Below are 17,286 nucleotides of genomic sequence, written 5' to 3'. Positions count from 1 at the left end.
GGGGGGGGGGGGGGGGGGCAAGTATGCTTCTGAATCTAACCTCTCAATCTTTCAAGGTAAATTTAGGAACAATAATCTTTCCTGCGAGAAAAAGTGGGGGGGCTGAACCCTCTATCATGCTATGTTTCTAATGGTTAGGTATAACTTTGCAAAAAAAGTGGGGGGGCTAAGCCCCCCCTAGCCCCCCCGGTTCCGACGCCTATGACCTATATATAACCACCTCATGTACATCCTAAATAGAGGCTCCAATTTAGGAAAAATACATCTTTAAATGACCTTATTTGCTTGAAATCACTTATTCCACACAATGTATCACCTATTAGAATAACTACTTTCAAGGGTTTAAACTGGAATTTTCAAGTATATGTTAACATATTTCTTTTAATCTATATAACTAAGTGCTGTCATATCAATTGCTGGAGCTGTTTAAAGATAAAACTTGCATCACTAATAAACCTAATTAAGTCCCCGATACGTACATTAAACACATATCTGATGGATATGATTTCAATGCTTCAGTGCATACATGATCATTAATACCAAGGCAGTTTTCTAGCAGCCATTAAAATAAATAGTTTTATGACTGTATGTACTGAGGTATATTAGACTTCAAGATGAGTAAGATTAAACCTCAAAATGGATTACTCATATGTCTAATATGAAATTACATATAATATGCCACAGTGCAGCTTTATTTGTTATAAATTTCCCAAGACTAGGACATACACCTTCAAATTGATGGTTAGATTTAAGGAATAAGGAATCATTCTTTGAGTATTATGAGGTGATCATTTCGGTTGGGGTGTGGCATACTTGCCAACTGACCCGATTTCGTCGGGTCACACCCGATTTTTCAACCCTTCACCCGATTATTTTTTATGACCCGGCGGGTCATGCTTTTCACCCGATTTTTGTCGAACAACCCGAAAATCTCCCGATTTCCGGATTTGGTTCGTAAATTACGTTGCGCGTTTGACTTCCAGTTATGAACCCAAGCTGAGCTTGGATTTACGTAACACGTAAACAATGCCGATGGCTATAACAGACACATTATGTGTAATTATTATCGTGAGTTGTTTTGACTAAGCGAAGGTGTGATGGCTTCCAATAAGAAAACGATATTTTTGTACCTATCAACATATCTGGGAAAATGAATTCCCATAAGTAAAACAAAGTAATCGAGTACAAAACGAGGCTTTTATGTTCTATATAACGCACATTTGAATATTGGATTTTGTGCCCAAAATGATCTGACTAAACTTTCAAAAACGCTAAGTCATGTATAGGATGCTTTTTAATACACATAACTCTTCCAAGTCACTTACAACTTTCATGCCATCATTTACAGAGTTCAGAAGCAAGGTTAATGTAGCAGAAACTCTTTTTGCATTTTTTTTTTAGCTGAACACAACCTACCATTTTCTGTGTCAGATCACTTTGCAAAATTCAAAATCAGCAACTGTTAGTTAAAATGCTTCTTTGCAATAAAGCATTACACAAGTTTTTAACACATATTTCTATTGTATATACCTATGAAATGCATGGTAAATATGTCGTGAATGTCGTTAACTGTTAGTTAAAATGCTTCTTTGCAATAAAGCATTACACATAAGTTTTTAACACATATTTCTATTGTATATACCTATGAAATGCATGGTAAATATGTCGTGAATGTCGTTACGCGCTATGACCAGATTTTTTACTTTCCAAATCTGGTCATGACCAGATTTTCACATGTTGGAGGTTGGCAAGTATGGGGTGTGGTCAAATCCAATAAAGTTTTATGATAGGTTTGACCATGCTCCGACCGAATTTATCACCTCATAATATTCAAAGAATGATTCCTTATAACTTATATTTATATGATTTCCAATTTGTATACTTTCAAACAACATTATTTTAAAATCTGACTATTTTTTTTAATGTAGCACATGCTATGCATTACTACTATATGCTGCACAGCCAATGCCACTTTTGGGTTTTTCTATAAAACACCCTCATTTTGTGTTACTCATGTTTTATGAAGTTATTGGGTTTTAGGGTTCAAAATTGATTCATAATGTTATCACAATGACAGTTGAAAATGTAAATATATTGGAATAACAAAATGTCTATCATGAGTTAAAAACAAACATACAAGAGATGATCAGTAGATCATAAAAAATATCCTGGTCTGGACTTTTTACATTAAAATTTCCTTCACTTTAAAGTCATCTTAACTGACTCATAATAAACAGACAAATTGCTCTGCATGGCTATAGACTTTTTCCTTCAGGAGATTGAACCTATAAATAGAATCATACACACTCTTCTGTATCGGTATAAGAAAATCAATATTACACCTGTATCATACCTGTATTATACCTATATGAAATATTTACATGTTTTTGACCTTGCTATCAATTTCTATTTCTGTCAAGAAAAATGTTCATTATTCCAAGTTATAACCACACCCCCAAAAAATTAACCAATATGTAGTTTTAAATACTGTGTACACTTCAGATCAAATTGTAAGGGATGATGTTCTGTATAGTCATCATCCACCCCCGAAAAACAAACTCACATACAATTTAAAACATAAGCTGAAGTTGACTTGATGGGGATTTAACTAAAATAGATAAAAGAAAATGAATAAATGCAGGTTTAAGTGCAGGAATGAATATATCTGACTTGTAAATTTCATACAGCACTGAAAAGTTCTAAGATAGCCCAGTGATAACATGCTTAGGATTTTCCCTGCAGCTACTTTACAAGTAAAATATATTTGATATAAACAGGAAAAGTACAATAATCAATTTTCATCTTTCAGAATAAAAAGCATAAAATGTAATCTAAAAGTTAACTCCCCTTACTAGGAGCTTTTATAGCAAACATTCAGCTGTTTCATTGATGATTAAATTTCAGAGACAAAGGAGCAAGACTTTAACTTTTAAGACATCAAACTATTTTTTAAAAATCTTCCCTTTTCATATATATGAAAACATTAACCATATTTCTCCTTTTCTGGGCATGTTTCCTCTGCAGTCATAGCATACTTTGAATCTGGGTGGACAGACATCAAAGACTCTAAGGGTCTTAAAAATAACTATAAGTGCAAGTTTGTTGACATCAGTGTATATACATGTATGTACACAACCCCTAAGGCTCAATATCATGATGAGCCCATGTAAGAACTACTCACCTCACTCTACACAACATTTAACACCACTACACTGGGACAGGTGTTCAGTCATTTGATCAAGCAACTATTACTTAGTGAATGCTAGGTAAAAAACATGTATTTGTCTGGTAAGCTTGGCAAGCTGTTGCAGTTTCTCACCCAGACAAATCAATGTGTAAAAAATGGAATAAACAAAATGCATTAAATGAATTGTAACATTTATTGGTTGACACCAGCAGTACAGAGAGAGAGAGAGAGAGAGAGAGAGAGAGAGAATTTTCTATGATTTACATATGAACACTAAATCCATGGTAAAAATTTTAAACTGTGCTTTAAAAATCTTATTCAATATAAAAATCTCAGCTCTTTTATCATTAGGAAAAAGTATACATCTACATAAAATCAATGGCCATTTATATGGCTTAGAGTTATAGCATAAATTTCTTATCATTTACTTATTATTTATTGCAAAATTTCAAAGTACGAGGTAGTTGTAATATGACACCCCAAAAATCAGGCAGAGCATACTGGCGTGAGATGCTAACTTGAAATATGATTAGATAAATTGAACATGAATAAGTCTTACTTTCATCCACTGTTTCCAATTGCTCCATGATGGAGACTTTATAATCCTCAGATCAAGCTCCTGACATTAATCAAACTTGTGACAGGTGTGTTTTAAGATAGAAATAAATTTTCACAACCATAATGGTGGGCTATGCCCCTCAAAACTTATCAATATATACAGGATACCATATGTGACAGAATTTTTCATCTTTACAATCCCTGTACCAAATGTTTCCCACCTATCAGACTCTCTCACACAAATATGTAAATAAGTAACAAACTTTTCATGTGTCAAATCAATAAAGATCGATGTACATGTACTTTCCTCTGCTTACAATAAATGAAATAGATCAAAAGCAAAACAGCTAGATTTATATTTTTTAAAGGACTTGTGATCTTAAAGGATACAAAAAAGGGATTAATTTGTTTTGATTCGATCCAACAAGAAATGTTTTAAGGGCATTTATAACTCCATCTTTTTCATAAGATATCAACTCTGTCGGGGCATAGCTGTTTTTTTTGTTTAGCAAGGTTGATTTTACTACCATGCAGTAAAAGGTACATTTCACTTTGAAAAACTGAGAAATTCTCTGATTACTAAATGGGGCTTAATTTATATCAAAAATATACTTCAAGGTTGTTTTATTACCATTTTCTTTTTGGTCAGTATATTCTCCTTAGATGGTACCTCTTTTCCAAGTTTTATGCTTAATTAAAAGAATTAAAACTCAGTCCAAAAATATTAGGCAGACCGAATTTTCCTTTATCAAGAATAGTTTGATTTACCCATGATGAAGCTGAGTTATATAATTTACAGGCAGAAAGTTTAAATCTCTAGTATACATAATGTACATTCCTTATAAAACGTGAAGAATTAATATCCGTGTAAAATCACAAGAAGTATATCTTGCAGATTATAAAATGCAGCTATTATTTTTCAGCCAGATGCACACTTAATGGAACTATGATAAACATTCAGCGTTCGCAATTTAATATTTTTGTGATTTGATGCAAAACAATTGAAAAAGGTTGGGTCTGATCGGTACTGTAAGGCAAGGAAACTTGCTGAAAGTATTATAATATCGTACCCGAGATAACTAATGAAATGCCTCAGCATCAACGAACCAATACAGCTCTCCATTCCTGCCTCCCTTTAATAATTAGACTACAGATATTTTTAATTAATGGTAAGTAAAAGAATTGTACCACCGATAAAAAGTTAAATTTCGGAGCAAGCAAATCAGTGGGGAGAATTTATCAACTAGTACTTTGATCTGCATGCATTTCCTTAAATTTTGCAGACTGTTTCTCTCAAAAAAGTCATGCAATATTTAGTCTTTGTAGTATAAAGATGTAGTACTATTTGATTTGATTTTGAGTGACAAGTTGCTTAGTGAACATCATTATCGCATTATTCGTGTGTTTAATGGGGAAATTTTCAGCTGAAAATCAGATAAAGAAAAGACCTTTAAATTAAGTGTTGCAGCTTCACCACTGCACAATATAGTTCCGAATTGTGTTTGCTTGATAGAAAAGCTGCAAATATAAGATACATACTTGATAATCAGTGAGAAATAAATGTCATGAAAAAATTAATATACAGAGATTGTTTATAGCATTAACTTATTCCAAAGAACAACATCCAGCATGATTTATGGAGATGCTGATAATGTAACTGTGGCTAAATTGATTTTCTCAAGCTAAAAGTTCACATTTTTAGTGAAAAATTTCCCAGTTTGAGCAAATTGTGTACCAAATAGTAAATATTCCACTTGAAGCATTTCAACTTCCGTTTCACAAAGATTTTATCGTTTTATAGAATGGGTGACTCATAGAGTTGATATCCATATTGCAAAGGTATGATACAAAAGGTCTTTAGTGGTAAAGTATATCTATGCAGTGGTCAGATTCTGCTACCCCCCATGTTTGTCATATTGTCTGATAAAAATTTAAACCTCTTCAAACTTGAAATTACTCTTACTAGTACTTAATTAGTTTTTATTCAAGGGTCATCAAACAGGGACCACAAAACGTAAACATAAAGTAATTTATATGACCTTCAGTGGTCAAATTATCTGTAGACTTATAAATCTTTAAATAGATAATGTGCAGAGTGGTTTTCAATGCTATATCAGTCATTGAAGGCTTGGTTTTGAGATACTGATTTACTTCCGTGTGGTAGCTAGTTTTATTATATTATTTTGGTAGAAGCAACTTGTGTCAATATAAGGTCTTTTTTTTTTTATTGCAAATAAAAAAAAATTACAGGAAAAGATTCCCTCATTATTGCACCATGGGCTGTATTGCAGAGAAAGGTCATTCTTGTAATAACATGTTCTTGCAGTTTCATTTCACTTCCTGTTTTTGGCTACCATACAACAGCTAGAATTTTATTCCTGTTGTCGAGAACTTTTTCTTTTGTATAACTTGTTGCAGATCAATAAAACATTTCGTTTTCAAAGTAAAACATATTTTGCTTTATTGATTGCCATAGATTTTGTAGTTTATGACATTTGACAATAAGAATTTCATATTCTTCGAAAAAAATTAAATTGTGAAAAGTCATCATTATAATCAAATATATAGTTTAGCAGTATAATATATGAATTGCATCGATAAAATCATACAATGTCATCCAATATCAGAAAAAAAGAAAAAGTTCCATGTTGCGTAGTTAAATTGACTACAAAAATATTAAGTTTTCGATATACACATGTATATAAATTATCATCTTCAATTTAATTTATTTCATATCGCAAAAATGTAATAAAAAATTAATTTTCAGTGTATTTTATACTCCATTTTACACAAATTAGGATACATGAAAACTACAAAAAGAAGCAAAAAAGTTTGCCCACCCAAAAACCAAAACTGATAAAAATAAACATGGCTGCAAAGTATGCACCAGGAAGCCATTTCATATCGATCTATCAGCCAATCAAAATGAAAACCTGAATAAATTCTTTTACCATATTCTGTTTCTTTGACCACAGGTTCCGATTCGGTCATGGATTCCCTGTATCTTTGGTCCCTTTTCTCCTTTTTACCCATTTTTTTGGTATATTTTTACATTTCATCAATTCATATTGCACTGCAAATTCTAGCTATATGTACCGGACAGAACACAATACAGACAGCGTAAGCTATTTATCTTATCGAACACGGGTCATTTGTGAGGGTTTGATAAGGGACCCCAGGTAAAAATGTATAACATCCTCTCTCTACCTAGTAACCAGGTATGCATTTGAAGCATGGAATCTTTCTAATTGGTAGGATTATATGCCATTTGAAATCATTAAATTTTTGCTGGTGTGCAATAATGTTACTTGACTTATTGTTGAAAGAAATCATCGATACTTTTTCACTCCTTTTATCTTATACGACTGTCCCTTAATCCTGATCTGGTGCAGCTCTCTCTCTCTCTCTCTCTTTCTCTCTCTCTCTCTTTTATTTCGTTTCGCTCTTTTTGTCAGTAAGTAGATTAATACTTAGCAAATTCCAAAGTCTCATATTATCTCTCTTTTACCACAATATCATTGGGGCAAATTCAAAACGAGGCAAAACCGTATGGAGAAGCAAAAATAACATGAGCCCTGTATCCAGTATATTTTAGTGGCAAAGCAAGTAAACTGAAACCAATAAATCTTGCAATGATAGTAAAACGTTGCAAGGTTACATGAGACACGTTGAGCAACAGTCTCATGGTCGCACAACTTACGCAAAAACAGCTGCAATCCAATTTTACTATCTTTAAAAATCGTGCATCGCTCTTTTGCGAGCACACAAAATATTGTAAAACATTCGTACCAATGTTTGTGCGCTGCATTGCAATAATTTGGATTGCATTCGGTCACGTCTGAATAGTGCACATGTCCACAATTTGTTAGAGACCTGATGCAACCACAAAAACGCATGCAATGACTGTGAGAGTTCGTGCAACGTATGCAATAGCTCATGCAAAACCAAAAAATTTTGATCGCAAAGTGTTGTAAAGTGCTCGTGCGCCAATTGTGAAAGGGGCTTAAGATATTGTAATGGGATGGGAGAAATAGTGATGGAACAGACCAGGATTCCAACCCAGACCTCCATCAATTTCCAGTCAGGTGCTTTACTCACTAAGCTATCTCTGGTGTTGAGTATTCGAACTACACGTAGTCTGACGGTCACAATACAATATGGGAAAAACTATAATTTTTATTTGAGTGAATTGGAAAGACTATACTGCAAATGCATTCATCCTTTAGTTAAATCTAGTAATCATGCAGTGAAGGGGTACATAAGTAGTACTTATGTAATTCAGCTGCAGCTAACAAATTTTTTGGCTGGGTGTCTAAAAGGGGTGTAGATACAAGAAAAGTATTACATCCTGTGCCCTGCATATGTTCAGTATTCTCTCCAATTTTTCTTATGAATTCTAATTGTGTTTCATAACGCCTCTGACTAAACTGTCAGAATCAGTATCTCATCAATTTGAATAAATTTTTAGCAAATAAATCATTAACTTTTTACAACTGCTTTCAAATGCATTTTTTAACTCCGTAAATGTCAATGTTAATTTAAAGACAAGTATCTTTCATATCGTTCAAAGATTTTTTTCTTCAGAGGCTGAATTTACGTAGATTTTTTTTGAAGATTATGATTAAAACTTAAGCAGCATTGAGAGTTTTTCTGAGATTGATTAAAACTTTAGCAGCATTGAGAGCATCAAAGTACTGAAGTACTGATGGGAGTTGATTTTATCGATTATTATTCATTTCAAAATCAACGATATGTTTCTTCACTTGGCAAGTAGTTTATGATCTGTCTTTGAATTATACACATTTTTGTAATATGAATTCTCAACCTTTTCCGACAAGAATTTTGAGAGAAAAAAAAACCGTTTGAATCGTGTTGTGTGATGATTAAAGATAGAATTGATTCCATCAAACTATGTATAAGTAATCGAAATATTCAAAAAATTGTATGGATCCAATTGCAAGCAATAATGAACTCTAGTCTCGTTCAACCAGATGCTCTGCTGTCTCCGTTAATCTCCAACAAGCAAGAGAATGTGTACACCAGGTCACGTGATAGATTGATTGTGGACCTCTAAATATAGAATGACTCTCTGCTTGTCGGAGATTTACGGAGTCAGCCGATGGTTGAACGAGACTTTATTTAACTCTGGCGTATGAATACAAACGACTGCAAAAATATCTAAATTGTTCGTACTATTTAACATCTGACTATTTTCAAGGTATAAATTCATAAGTAAGTTTCTTAAAAACCAATGCTTCAAGATACATTACATCGAATTTATCGATTATTTTCAAGAACTAAATCTTGTCAGCAGTGATAATTTGTGCTTAGGTCCAAACACTGTTTCACTTTCGGTTTGCCAGAGTGACTGCATGGGAGAGTTGATTAAAAATCAACTCCCAACAATGCAATTATCTCCTCGAACTGCAAAGGCTGTGACTTCAGACTTCATTTTCAGTAGATGAACATGTAGTAACCACCACATATATGGAACAGTTAATGGCTGTTACTTCTATATCATTACAATAAAAACAATTTTAAACTTACATACATCTGCTTACTTTATTATCTATGAATATTAAATGGAAGCAGAATTCTTAAGGAAGTTGCAAGGGACCAAAAGAGCTTCACTATCATTATTTATGAAGTTAATTTGCTACGTGCATATTTCTTTCATACATCAACAAAGGCTGTTAAAATTTATATCCTATTGATTTTTATTCTGCAGAAATTGAATGTAAGTGGATATCAAAAAACAGACAGCTGAAAGCAGAGCCATTGTAAACAATGAACAGAACTGTTTGATTATTTCCTTCCTTTTAAGAAGGAATAACTTTTTTCCAATATACTTTTAGTTCTTTCATGCATAAATTCCGCTTTATTGGCCAGTGCCAGCCTGTCCAGGTATCCGTATCAATACACCTCAACTACTATATGTGTCCATGATTGAACAATAACTTCCTGATCGGGTAAACAATGAAATATTCATGACCATAATCACTCCCTGTATTGTATGCCTAAACTAATGCTGTTGTTTCAGTAATCGCCATAGTAATTGTGTAAACACTGCTATCAGGGTTCTTTATCCGCATACACTCGATCCTTGCAGTCTATAGTCCAGAAGGTATCAATCAAGCAGTTTTTTAAAAATCATGATAAGAATACAAAAGCCTTCCAGGCCTTTTAAAAGTTACGTACTACAACTTTGAAACATTCTTTAATAGTTCTTTTCGTAATGATCAAATTTACAATATGCATATCTTTGCAGTATAACATGTATATAATTACTTACCGGTATATGATTTGATGGAACTTTAAAAAGGAATTAAGTTTCACAACATTTAAATTGCCCGGCAAGATTGACACCAATAAAAATGAACTTTAAAAGTAAACCTTAGTTGTTTGATATTTGTGCAGTTTCAAGAAGATTGATATCCACTGCACACAAGCAATTCATTTTGACAAACTCTTTTTCAGTACATTAAGTTAATGGTAGCTGACAAGCCAATTTCTCTAAAATTTCTATTCTTACAAGGAATTGATTGTTTAGCAATTTCTAATCAGTTGATTGTACTCTTTTTAAAAGCTAAAAAGAGCGAGATTAACGTAAGACTTTTTGGCTTGTTTCTCAATCTTTTATGTACTAGCTGTTATTGTAATATGTATGATGCTAATTACTAAATAAATATTGTTAAAAAAGCTATTATATATTCATATGTAAAAATGGCCAAAAAAATACAGTTGGGCATAATGAAAGATTTCAATTCTATTAGATGCTGTCTCAGTGTCTTCAAAGTAATTGTGAATACAACAGCAGTGTTATACAAAACAGTATTTATTAAGCCTCATGCATCAGACTAAACAGCTAGACAAGTTACTAGATGAAAAAGTAGATGAATGAAATACCCTCAATATTCTAAAACCTTTGAACTAGAAGCTAATCACATAAGATCCCAATGATGTTATGAACACCCTCCTAACAGTGCGGAAGAAGCCTAGCAAGTACCATATATGCCAATAAAGGAAGTAAAATTTATCATATAGGAATACTTTTATAAAAAAAAAAAATTATATCAAATAATGTATGTGTGAGAGTGTGAGTGTGTGTGTGTGGGGGGGGGGGGGAGCAAGTGGTTATCACTGGTAATCATTACAAAAGGTGCTTATGGTGTTCACATAACGTGAATTACAACATCACAATTTTATCGAAGAAAACCTCATATCAATCTAGGTTAAGAAGCAACAAAATTAATCAACTTAAAATTTTTAATTAATTATGCATTTTTATCATTCATCATTCAAAGTTATATTTGAAATCGATACATTAAAGTTCCTCACGATAATATAATGGATTTATACATTAAATTTGCTAAAAAAAAAACTGTTGATCCTGAGTACACAGTAATCTCCTGGTAAGATATCCCACAATGCACCTACCGAGTCCTTTCATAGATAAAACATGCTAGATTTTCTATTTCTTTTGATACATTTACCTTCCAAAACAGTTTGGATATATTTCTGATCAGACATTTATCTTTTGATCAATAGAATGACAAGACAGAATCTTGAGCCATATAACGCAGATACACACATAATCTCTCAATCCTAGTTACGCTACTATGTAAACTTCGAATTCTGATGGCATATATCTTGCACCAGTAATATCCCACAGAGAACATTATTTTACCACTTTTCTACTGATAGGAAGTTTTTATTGACAGGTACATGGTGTGAAAAGAACTAAATGTTAATCATTCTATTTATAACAAAATGATATACATACAGCAAAAAATTGTAAGCAATTATCAAGCTTTACTTGCAAGTTGTATCATTGTAATGATGAAAACAAATACATCAAATGGGAAAAAATTGATTTTAAAGATTTTCCTTCCACTCTAATGAATTTTTAACTCAATTTCCTGAATATTTAATATTGTTTGGGTTTACTCTTTCATAGCGATTTTATAAATTCTGAATGTACTTTCCAGTATCAAATTCATTTTTGACATTTTCAAAGTTTAAACGGAATTTAATGGACAATGTATGGTACATGTAGGCCTCATTTTTACCATAGATTTGATTTCTCTGAAATTCAGTGTTGAATCTACAGACACAAGAATAGGAAACCAAAGCTTCAATAATCATTTTTAGAAATATGATGTCTCCAAAATACCTACCAGTAAAGGTACATCTGGTTTTACACTTTTCCAAATATTGTCAACAAATCAAGTGAACATAGGTTTTTTTTTTACTAGAAAACAATGTCAACCATAATGAGCCCAAGTATTTGCGGCTGCACGTATCTTATTGTGTGAGCAGTATTTCTTTTCTACAGTAAAAAAGCCAGGGAAAGTGCTAAATTTGGTTAATTTGATTGGAAATGATGGTATATATATATATGCCTTTCATTGAGACAAAACTTTGTTTTTGATGCATGTGAATTATAGTTTATTCTAAATTTATAATGCTTAAATTAAGGGTCACAGTAGTTTAAAATACCAAGTGCATTGTTTTATTCACTGTAACCTCTCTCTCTCTCTCTCTCTCTCTCTCTCTCTCTCTCTCTCTCTCTCTCTCTGAGAGTAATTATTTATCAAAGAGATGTAGCTACTAGAGCAGCAATAGTGAAGCAGTATGTATAACTGCCATCTCAAAGGTTTCTATGTAAAGTCTAGTTTACACACACTCTTTATTTTGGGCTGACTTGTTTACACAATAGACTTAACAAACAGCTGCTCATTACAAGCAACTATCTGCTATCTGCTTTTCTTGTATGTTTTACTATGTTTTATAGGTCATGTAGAATAACTACACATCAGTTTCTTTTAAAGTACATGTACCTATTACTAATTAATACATATTTTTCAGTATAACATAAACAGAGCCACTTGACTAAGAGAATACCAGTAATGTTGAGAGCAGAGGCTTCCACCCATCATTAGAATATATGACGCATACAATATGTAGAACTTTATTTCATTGGTTTGGTGACCAAACTGACCATATTTTAAAAGGCCCTCACTTCTAGGACATCTGAGTGAAAGGAACTTGTTAAGGTTTGTTTTTTACCTTAACCTTTGACTTAGAAACTTACTTCGAGGTCGCTGTACGTGTACATACTTTTGTCACTACCACTCTTTGCTTGAAGTAAACTGTACCATTAAAGGTATAAAAAAAATACATGTTCCCACAAAGGCTGACTAACAGAGAGAGAGAGAAAGAGAGAGATCTGTTTCAACTTTGACCTTCTGAGACCAATATTCACTGCTTGGATGAATAATGAGCTGGGTTGGGCTAGTGCTTTGGACAAGGATTTTATGTTTAAATCTGCTTTGACCTTGACCTCTGACCTTGAAACTTGGTTAAAAGTCACCCTGTTCCCACAAGCATTCCATGGGTGAAATGTGAGCCAGAGGATCAAGAGAATAGAAATTATGCAGCCATCAAAAATTTTACACAGAAATGTGATCTAAAAGAGTGTTTTAGGTCACTACACACCTAGCTTTCATCCAAAGACATTGGGTCAAGTTTGAAACAGAAGAAGTCCAGGGTATAGAAAATACATATTGCAAATCAAATTGATTCACAAAAGTAACATTGGTCAGACACAGAAATGTACATAGTTAGCAGTTATAAATTCTACTTATATAAAATTTCATCTGAAGCCAACATGTGCAGTTGTTCATGTTACCTGGTATATGAACAGAACTCCCAGGTAAAATGAATAAATAGTTAAACAGTTGTTTACATGTAACTACAGTATTCATGTTCATGCACACCTAGAAATTATAAACTAAACAGATGTTGCCAGCTGATTCTCCTATTGCATGAAGTATAGTTACTGCTATAGAAGTTATCATCTTTGATCAAAATAGTTTACACTGGTTACTAAAATGAGGGAATGCATGACTGTAATCACAGAAAAGAAAAAAGTGCTTAATTGGGACATTAGGAAATCAATGCCATCAATTGTCAACATTAATTTTTATACTGAACGAGTTAACTTCCACCATGCATGAAAAATTATCTCAGAGATCGACTTTAATTAACAACAAAACCAATGGTTCATTTATAAAAAGTTCTTTGTGTGTAACCTTTTACATTTATCAAGCTGGGGTTTTTACCCTGATAATTTAATATCGCTTCCTTGTTCTCTGTTTCCTTTTTATTTGTATTTCATTTTTCTTAAATATGAAATGAATGACAATGAACAATTATGATAGTTTATAAAGTAAGACATTAAGTCTTCATCACATTTAAATTATCCTAAAACCCTTATACTTCTTTGAATTTTCTGTTCCCAAAGTTAAATTTTGTTTCTGATTTTTTCTTAAAATCTTTCTTCCAAGTATTGAAATATGTTTTAATTGTTAATGTTTTTGATGTATCTTCTATTCAATTACAAATTACAACCCAGTAGTTCTGTCCTGATGGAGAGGAAAGACATAGATATTGAATTTACGTGTAATATTTTATATACATATACAATGTAAATTAATTGTCATTCCTGTAACATTATACATTTAATTCTCACAATGAGTTCCTTGTGAAACCTCCTCTCCCTCTAGACTTTCCTTAATACTAACCCTGAAACTTACAAATAGAGGAGTCGTCTTTTCAACAAATTAACCATGCCATTCATCTGTCTTTTGTACACTGAACAAAACAGATTTTGATTTGAACAAATTGACATGCATGCTAATCCATTATAGGTTTTTAAGCAACAAATAAGAGTTTGATGATTCTCTGTAACTTAACACATGCAATCATATTCATGGATATTTCTCCTAATGTGTGATTTTCTTACATATAATTTAACAGACTTATGTGTCAGTTCAATGTTTTATAATATAGCAAAATATATTATTTTGAAAGTGATTCTTTGAAATACATGTATATATATGAGATGCAGGAATTTTGCTAGAATAACAAAAAATATTGACTCCTTTTTTATTATTAAAGGGGGATAATTAAGCAACGCTGGCAAAAAGTCAGTTAGTGAAGGGAGGAATATTCCAATCAAGAAGTTAAAGAAGTGGTTTGAAGATATTGATCACTGATATGTTTTGTCTCTTCACAGTTTCTGTTGTTTATTCTATTAGTATAATAATGCATCATTTGTATTTTTAGACTCATTACATTAACTTTAGTTCATTGTTTTCTGGACAAATATACTGCACTTTAACAAACATGGTAGAACAATTGGAGCTTAAGATCCTAGTAACTTTAAAACTTTGAAGAAATCAATCTTCTCCTGCTCAGTATTGGCACCAGAACGATGAAGACAGGCAAACTGACCAAGATACTTTCTCTCAGAGAGAGAGAGAGAGAGAGAGAGAGAGAGAGAGAGAGAGAGACTGGGGGAGGAGGGAAAGAGAGGGGTTTCAATAAATGTATTATTCTCACCATAAGGTTTTTCCTCATCAATATCTCCCACTTTGTTACTCATTTTCCTATTTTCCACTGTGTCACTGATAAGTCATGTTTATGATCTACTTCAAGTGTCGAATCAGCCCGTCCATTGTTCAATATTTAAACGTGGTCGTAAAAACTCAGATTCTCAGACAGAAAAAAAAAACAAATGGTATGGAGACATTACATCACAGATACCCCCGTGTACCCGGTAGTTGTCATTGTTTAGGCCGGGCACAGGTGTATCATTTACAGGTTATGGTCCTCATGTGCATGAAAATTACCAAGGCAACCTGTGTAAACAATATCCGTATCACTTGTTAGGATAAACACCAGATATGTCAGGAGCACATGTCCTATCTAAAATTCCGGCGTATCCGTGTAATTGGGTTTTTATCGCATTTAGTTCGATGCTAATTCATTACCTATCGGTTGGCCATCCAACAATCTAAAACTAAGACTACCTACATGTCCAACGCTGCATCCGTATAACTTGATCGTCTCACCTGAGTGCCACCTGTAGATCGATCACGTGTGTGATTCTCCGCAATTTTCTCTATCGATTGTTGTTCGGATGGGAAATTATGCAAAGCTATTCAGATATTTTATTTTACTCCTTGATGTTAAAGGAACCCAATTATTGTGTTTTAAGACCTTTTAACTTGTTGCCATCCGATGTTGGACGCGAACATTACCGATTTTCGAACCCAAAAGTATACATATTGAAAAACTACTCACCTCCTTGCTCCTTTTCGGACTTTTTCTCTTTGGCGGTGTCAAGATCTTCTACTTTTGACTTTCCCGAGCCCATCGCAGTCAACCCTTACCCATCCAACATAGTTTTGAACGTGTGACAAAATAGACGTGCCAAACAATTCAATAGTCTTTTAAATATTAATTAATCAGCATTCAGAATCTCTCGACTCCCGTTGTCTCTTTGTGTCCAATGAAGCGGAACGTTTATGACGTAAATGGTAATTGTCATTAATTGGTTGCCGATTTCTGTTGGGTAGAACTAGAAACAGGATACCAAACACAGCTACTTTTTCTTTGGAATGCTAATTATTTCGTTTGACTCCTATTATTTCGCTTAGTTGCTTTAAATATCAAACTATATTTTGTGTATTTATATTTTCTTGCATGTACCCAACGAAAAACATCTGAATCTTTTGATTTGATATTTTTGTTGTAAAAAAAAAAAAAAGAACAAGGGAAAAAAATACAGTAGCCTAGAGGATGAGCATGTACACATCTCGGACATCCTCAACGGAAACAATGCAAACTAAAGTAAATACATTTGAAAACATGTTTTAAAAAAAACAACCAACTCCTTTGATGAAATACGATGAGATTTAAATGTTGCAAATCTGTACGTTTATAATTCAAATGTCTGAATCACGCTCTATGTCTCCCTGGGTCTCATTTACTTATTTTTCGCTTATTTTCCATAATTTATGCTATACCTCTGATATGTTGTCATTATGCCAACAATTGGAAATTCAGTTCTACAATATGTACCTCATTTACCGTCATGTTGATGGTATGAGTAAAATAAATTGAATTTGAAAGGCACTTCAAATTAAATCATATATTCATATATTTATACGACGCGTAATTCATGAAGAAGATAATCGTTAATTGATTTTCATTAACATTGGAAAATCAACCTGGCACAAATGCATGGCAAAACTTATTTACAGTAGCAAACTCACGATGATTTTCTTTACACCAGATTAACTCATAAAATTAAATGACGAATCCCGAAAGCGTATTATATTTTTACTTTGTATGTTATCAGTATCTAGCGACGGGGCCCACGGGCATGTATATGTGTATATACAGATAGCGAATTTTGCATTAAGTATACATTTTAAAACGTTTTATTTACACTGTAGGCAGACTAGATATATCTGTCGATATGTGCATCTGCATAAGTAAACAAGTCGATAAACGACTTTACATTGAAGATTTTCTTTCTAATTCCAGATAATACGCGAAAATTCCTTTAAAATACATTCGACGGGTTCCTGACATTTATCTATATACTTAGTACATTTGATTCATTGGGTTCCGAACATTTATCTATATACTAAGTTCATTTGATAATTTATTCTACCATCTACCCCTTA

At 32.9% G+C, this 17,286-nt stretch overlaps 1 protein-coding gene across 5 annotated transcripts in view; it reads right to left on the bottom strand.

The window, feature by feature from the left end:
* The window catches only part of LOC128157405 (choline transporter-like protein 2), a 28,780-nt gene extending 12,728 nt beyond the window's left edge, over window positions 1–16,052 (bottom strand). Inside the window, exon 1 of one of the 5 annotated variants that reach the window (XM_052819925.1) lies at window positions 15,896–16,052. In XM_052819925.1, the coding sequence (XP_052675885.1) occupies window positions 15,896–15,968 (73 nt within the window). In that variant the 5' untranslated portion in view covers window positions 15,969–16,052. Of the gene's footprint in view, window positions 1–2,988; window positions 3,092–6,696; window positions 6,853–15,151; window positions 15,603–15,895 lie in introns of those variants that run through there. The other 4 variants (XM_052819927.1, XM_052819924.1, XM_052819926.1 and 1 more) reach the window with 4 other exon arrangements.
* Window positions 16,053–17,286: the final 1,234 nt, after the last annotated feature.

The sequence above is a fragment of the Crassostrea angulata genome, chromosome 7 (assembly GCF_025612915.1).
Source record: "Crassostrea angulata isolate pt1a10 chromosome 7, ASM2561291v2, whole genome shotgun sequence".
Classification (NCBI taxonomy): domain Eukaryota; kingdom Metazoa; phylum Mollusca; class Bivalvia; order Ostreida; family Ostreidae; genus Magallana; species Magallana angulata.
The sequence above is the reverse complement of the archived record's forward strand: the minus strand, read 5'-3'. Positions and strand labels throughout refer to the sequence as shown.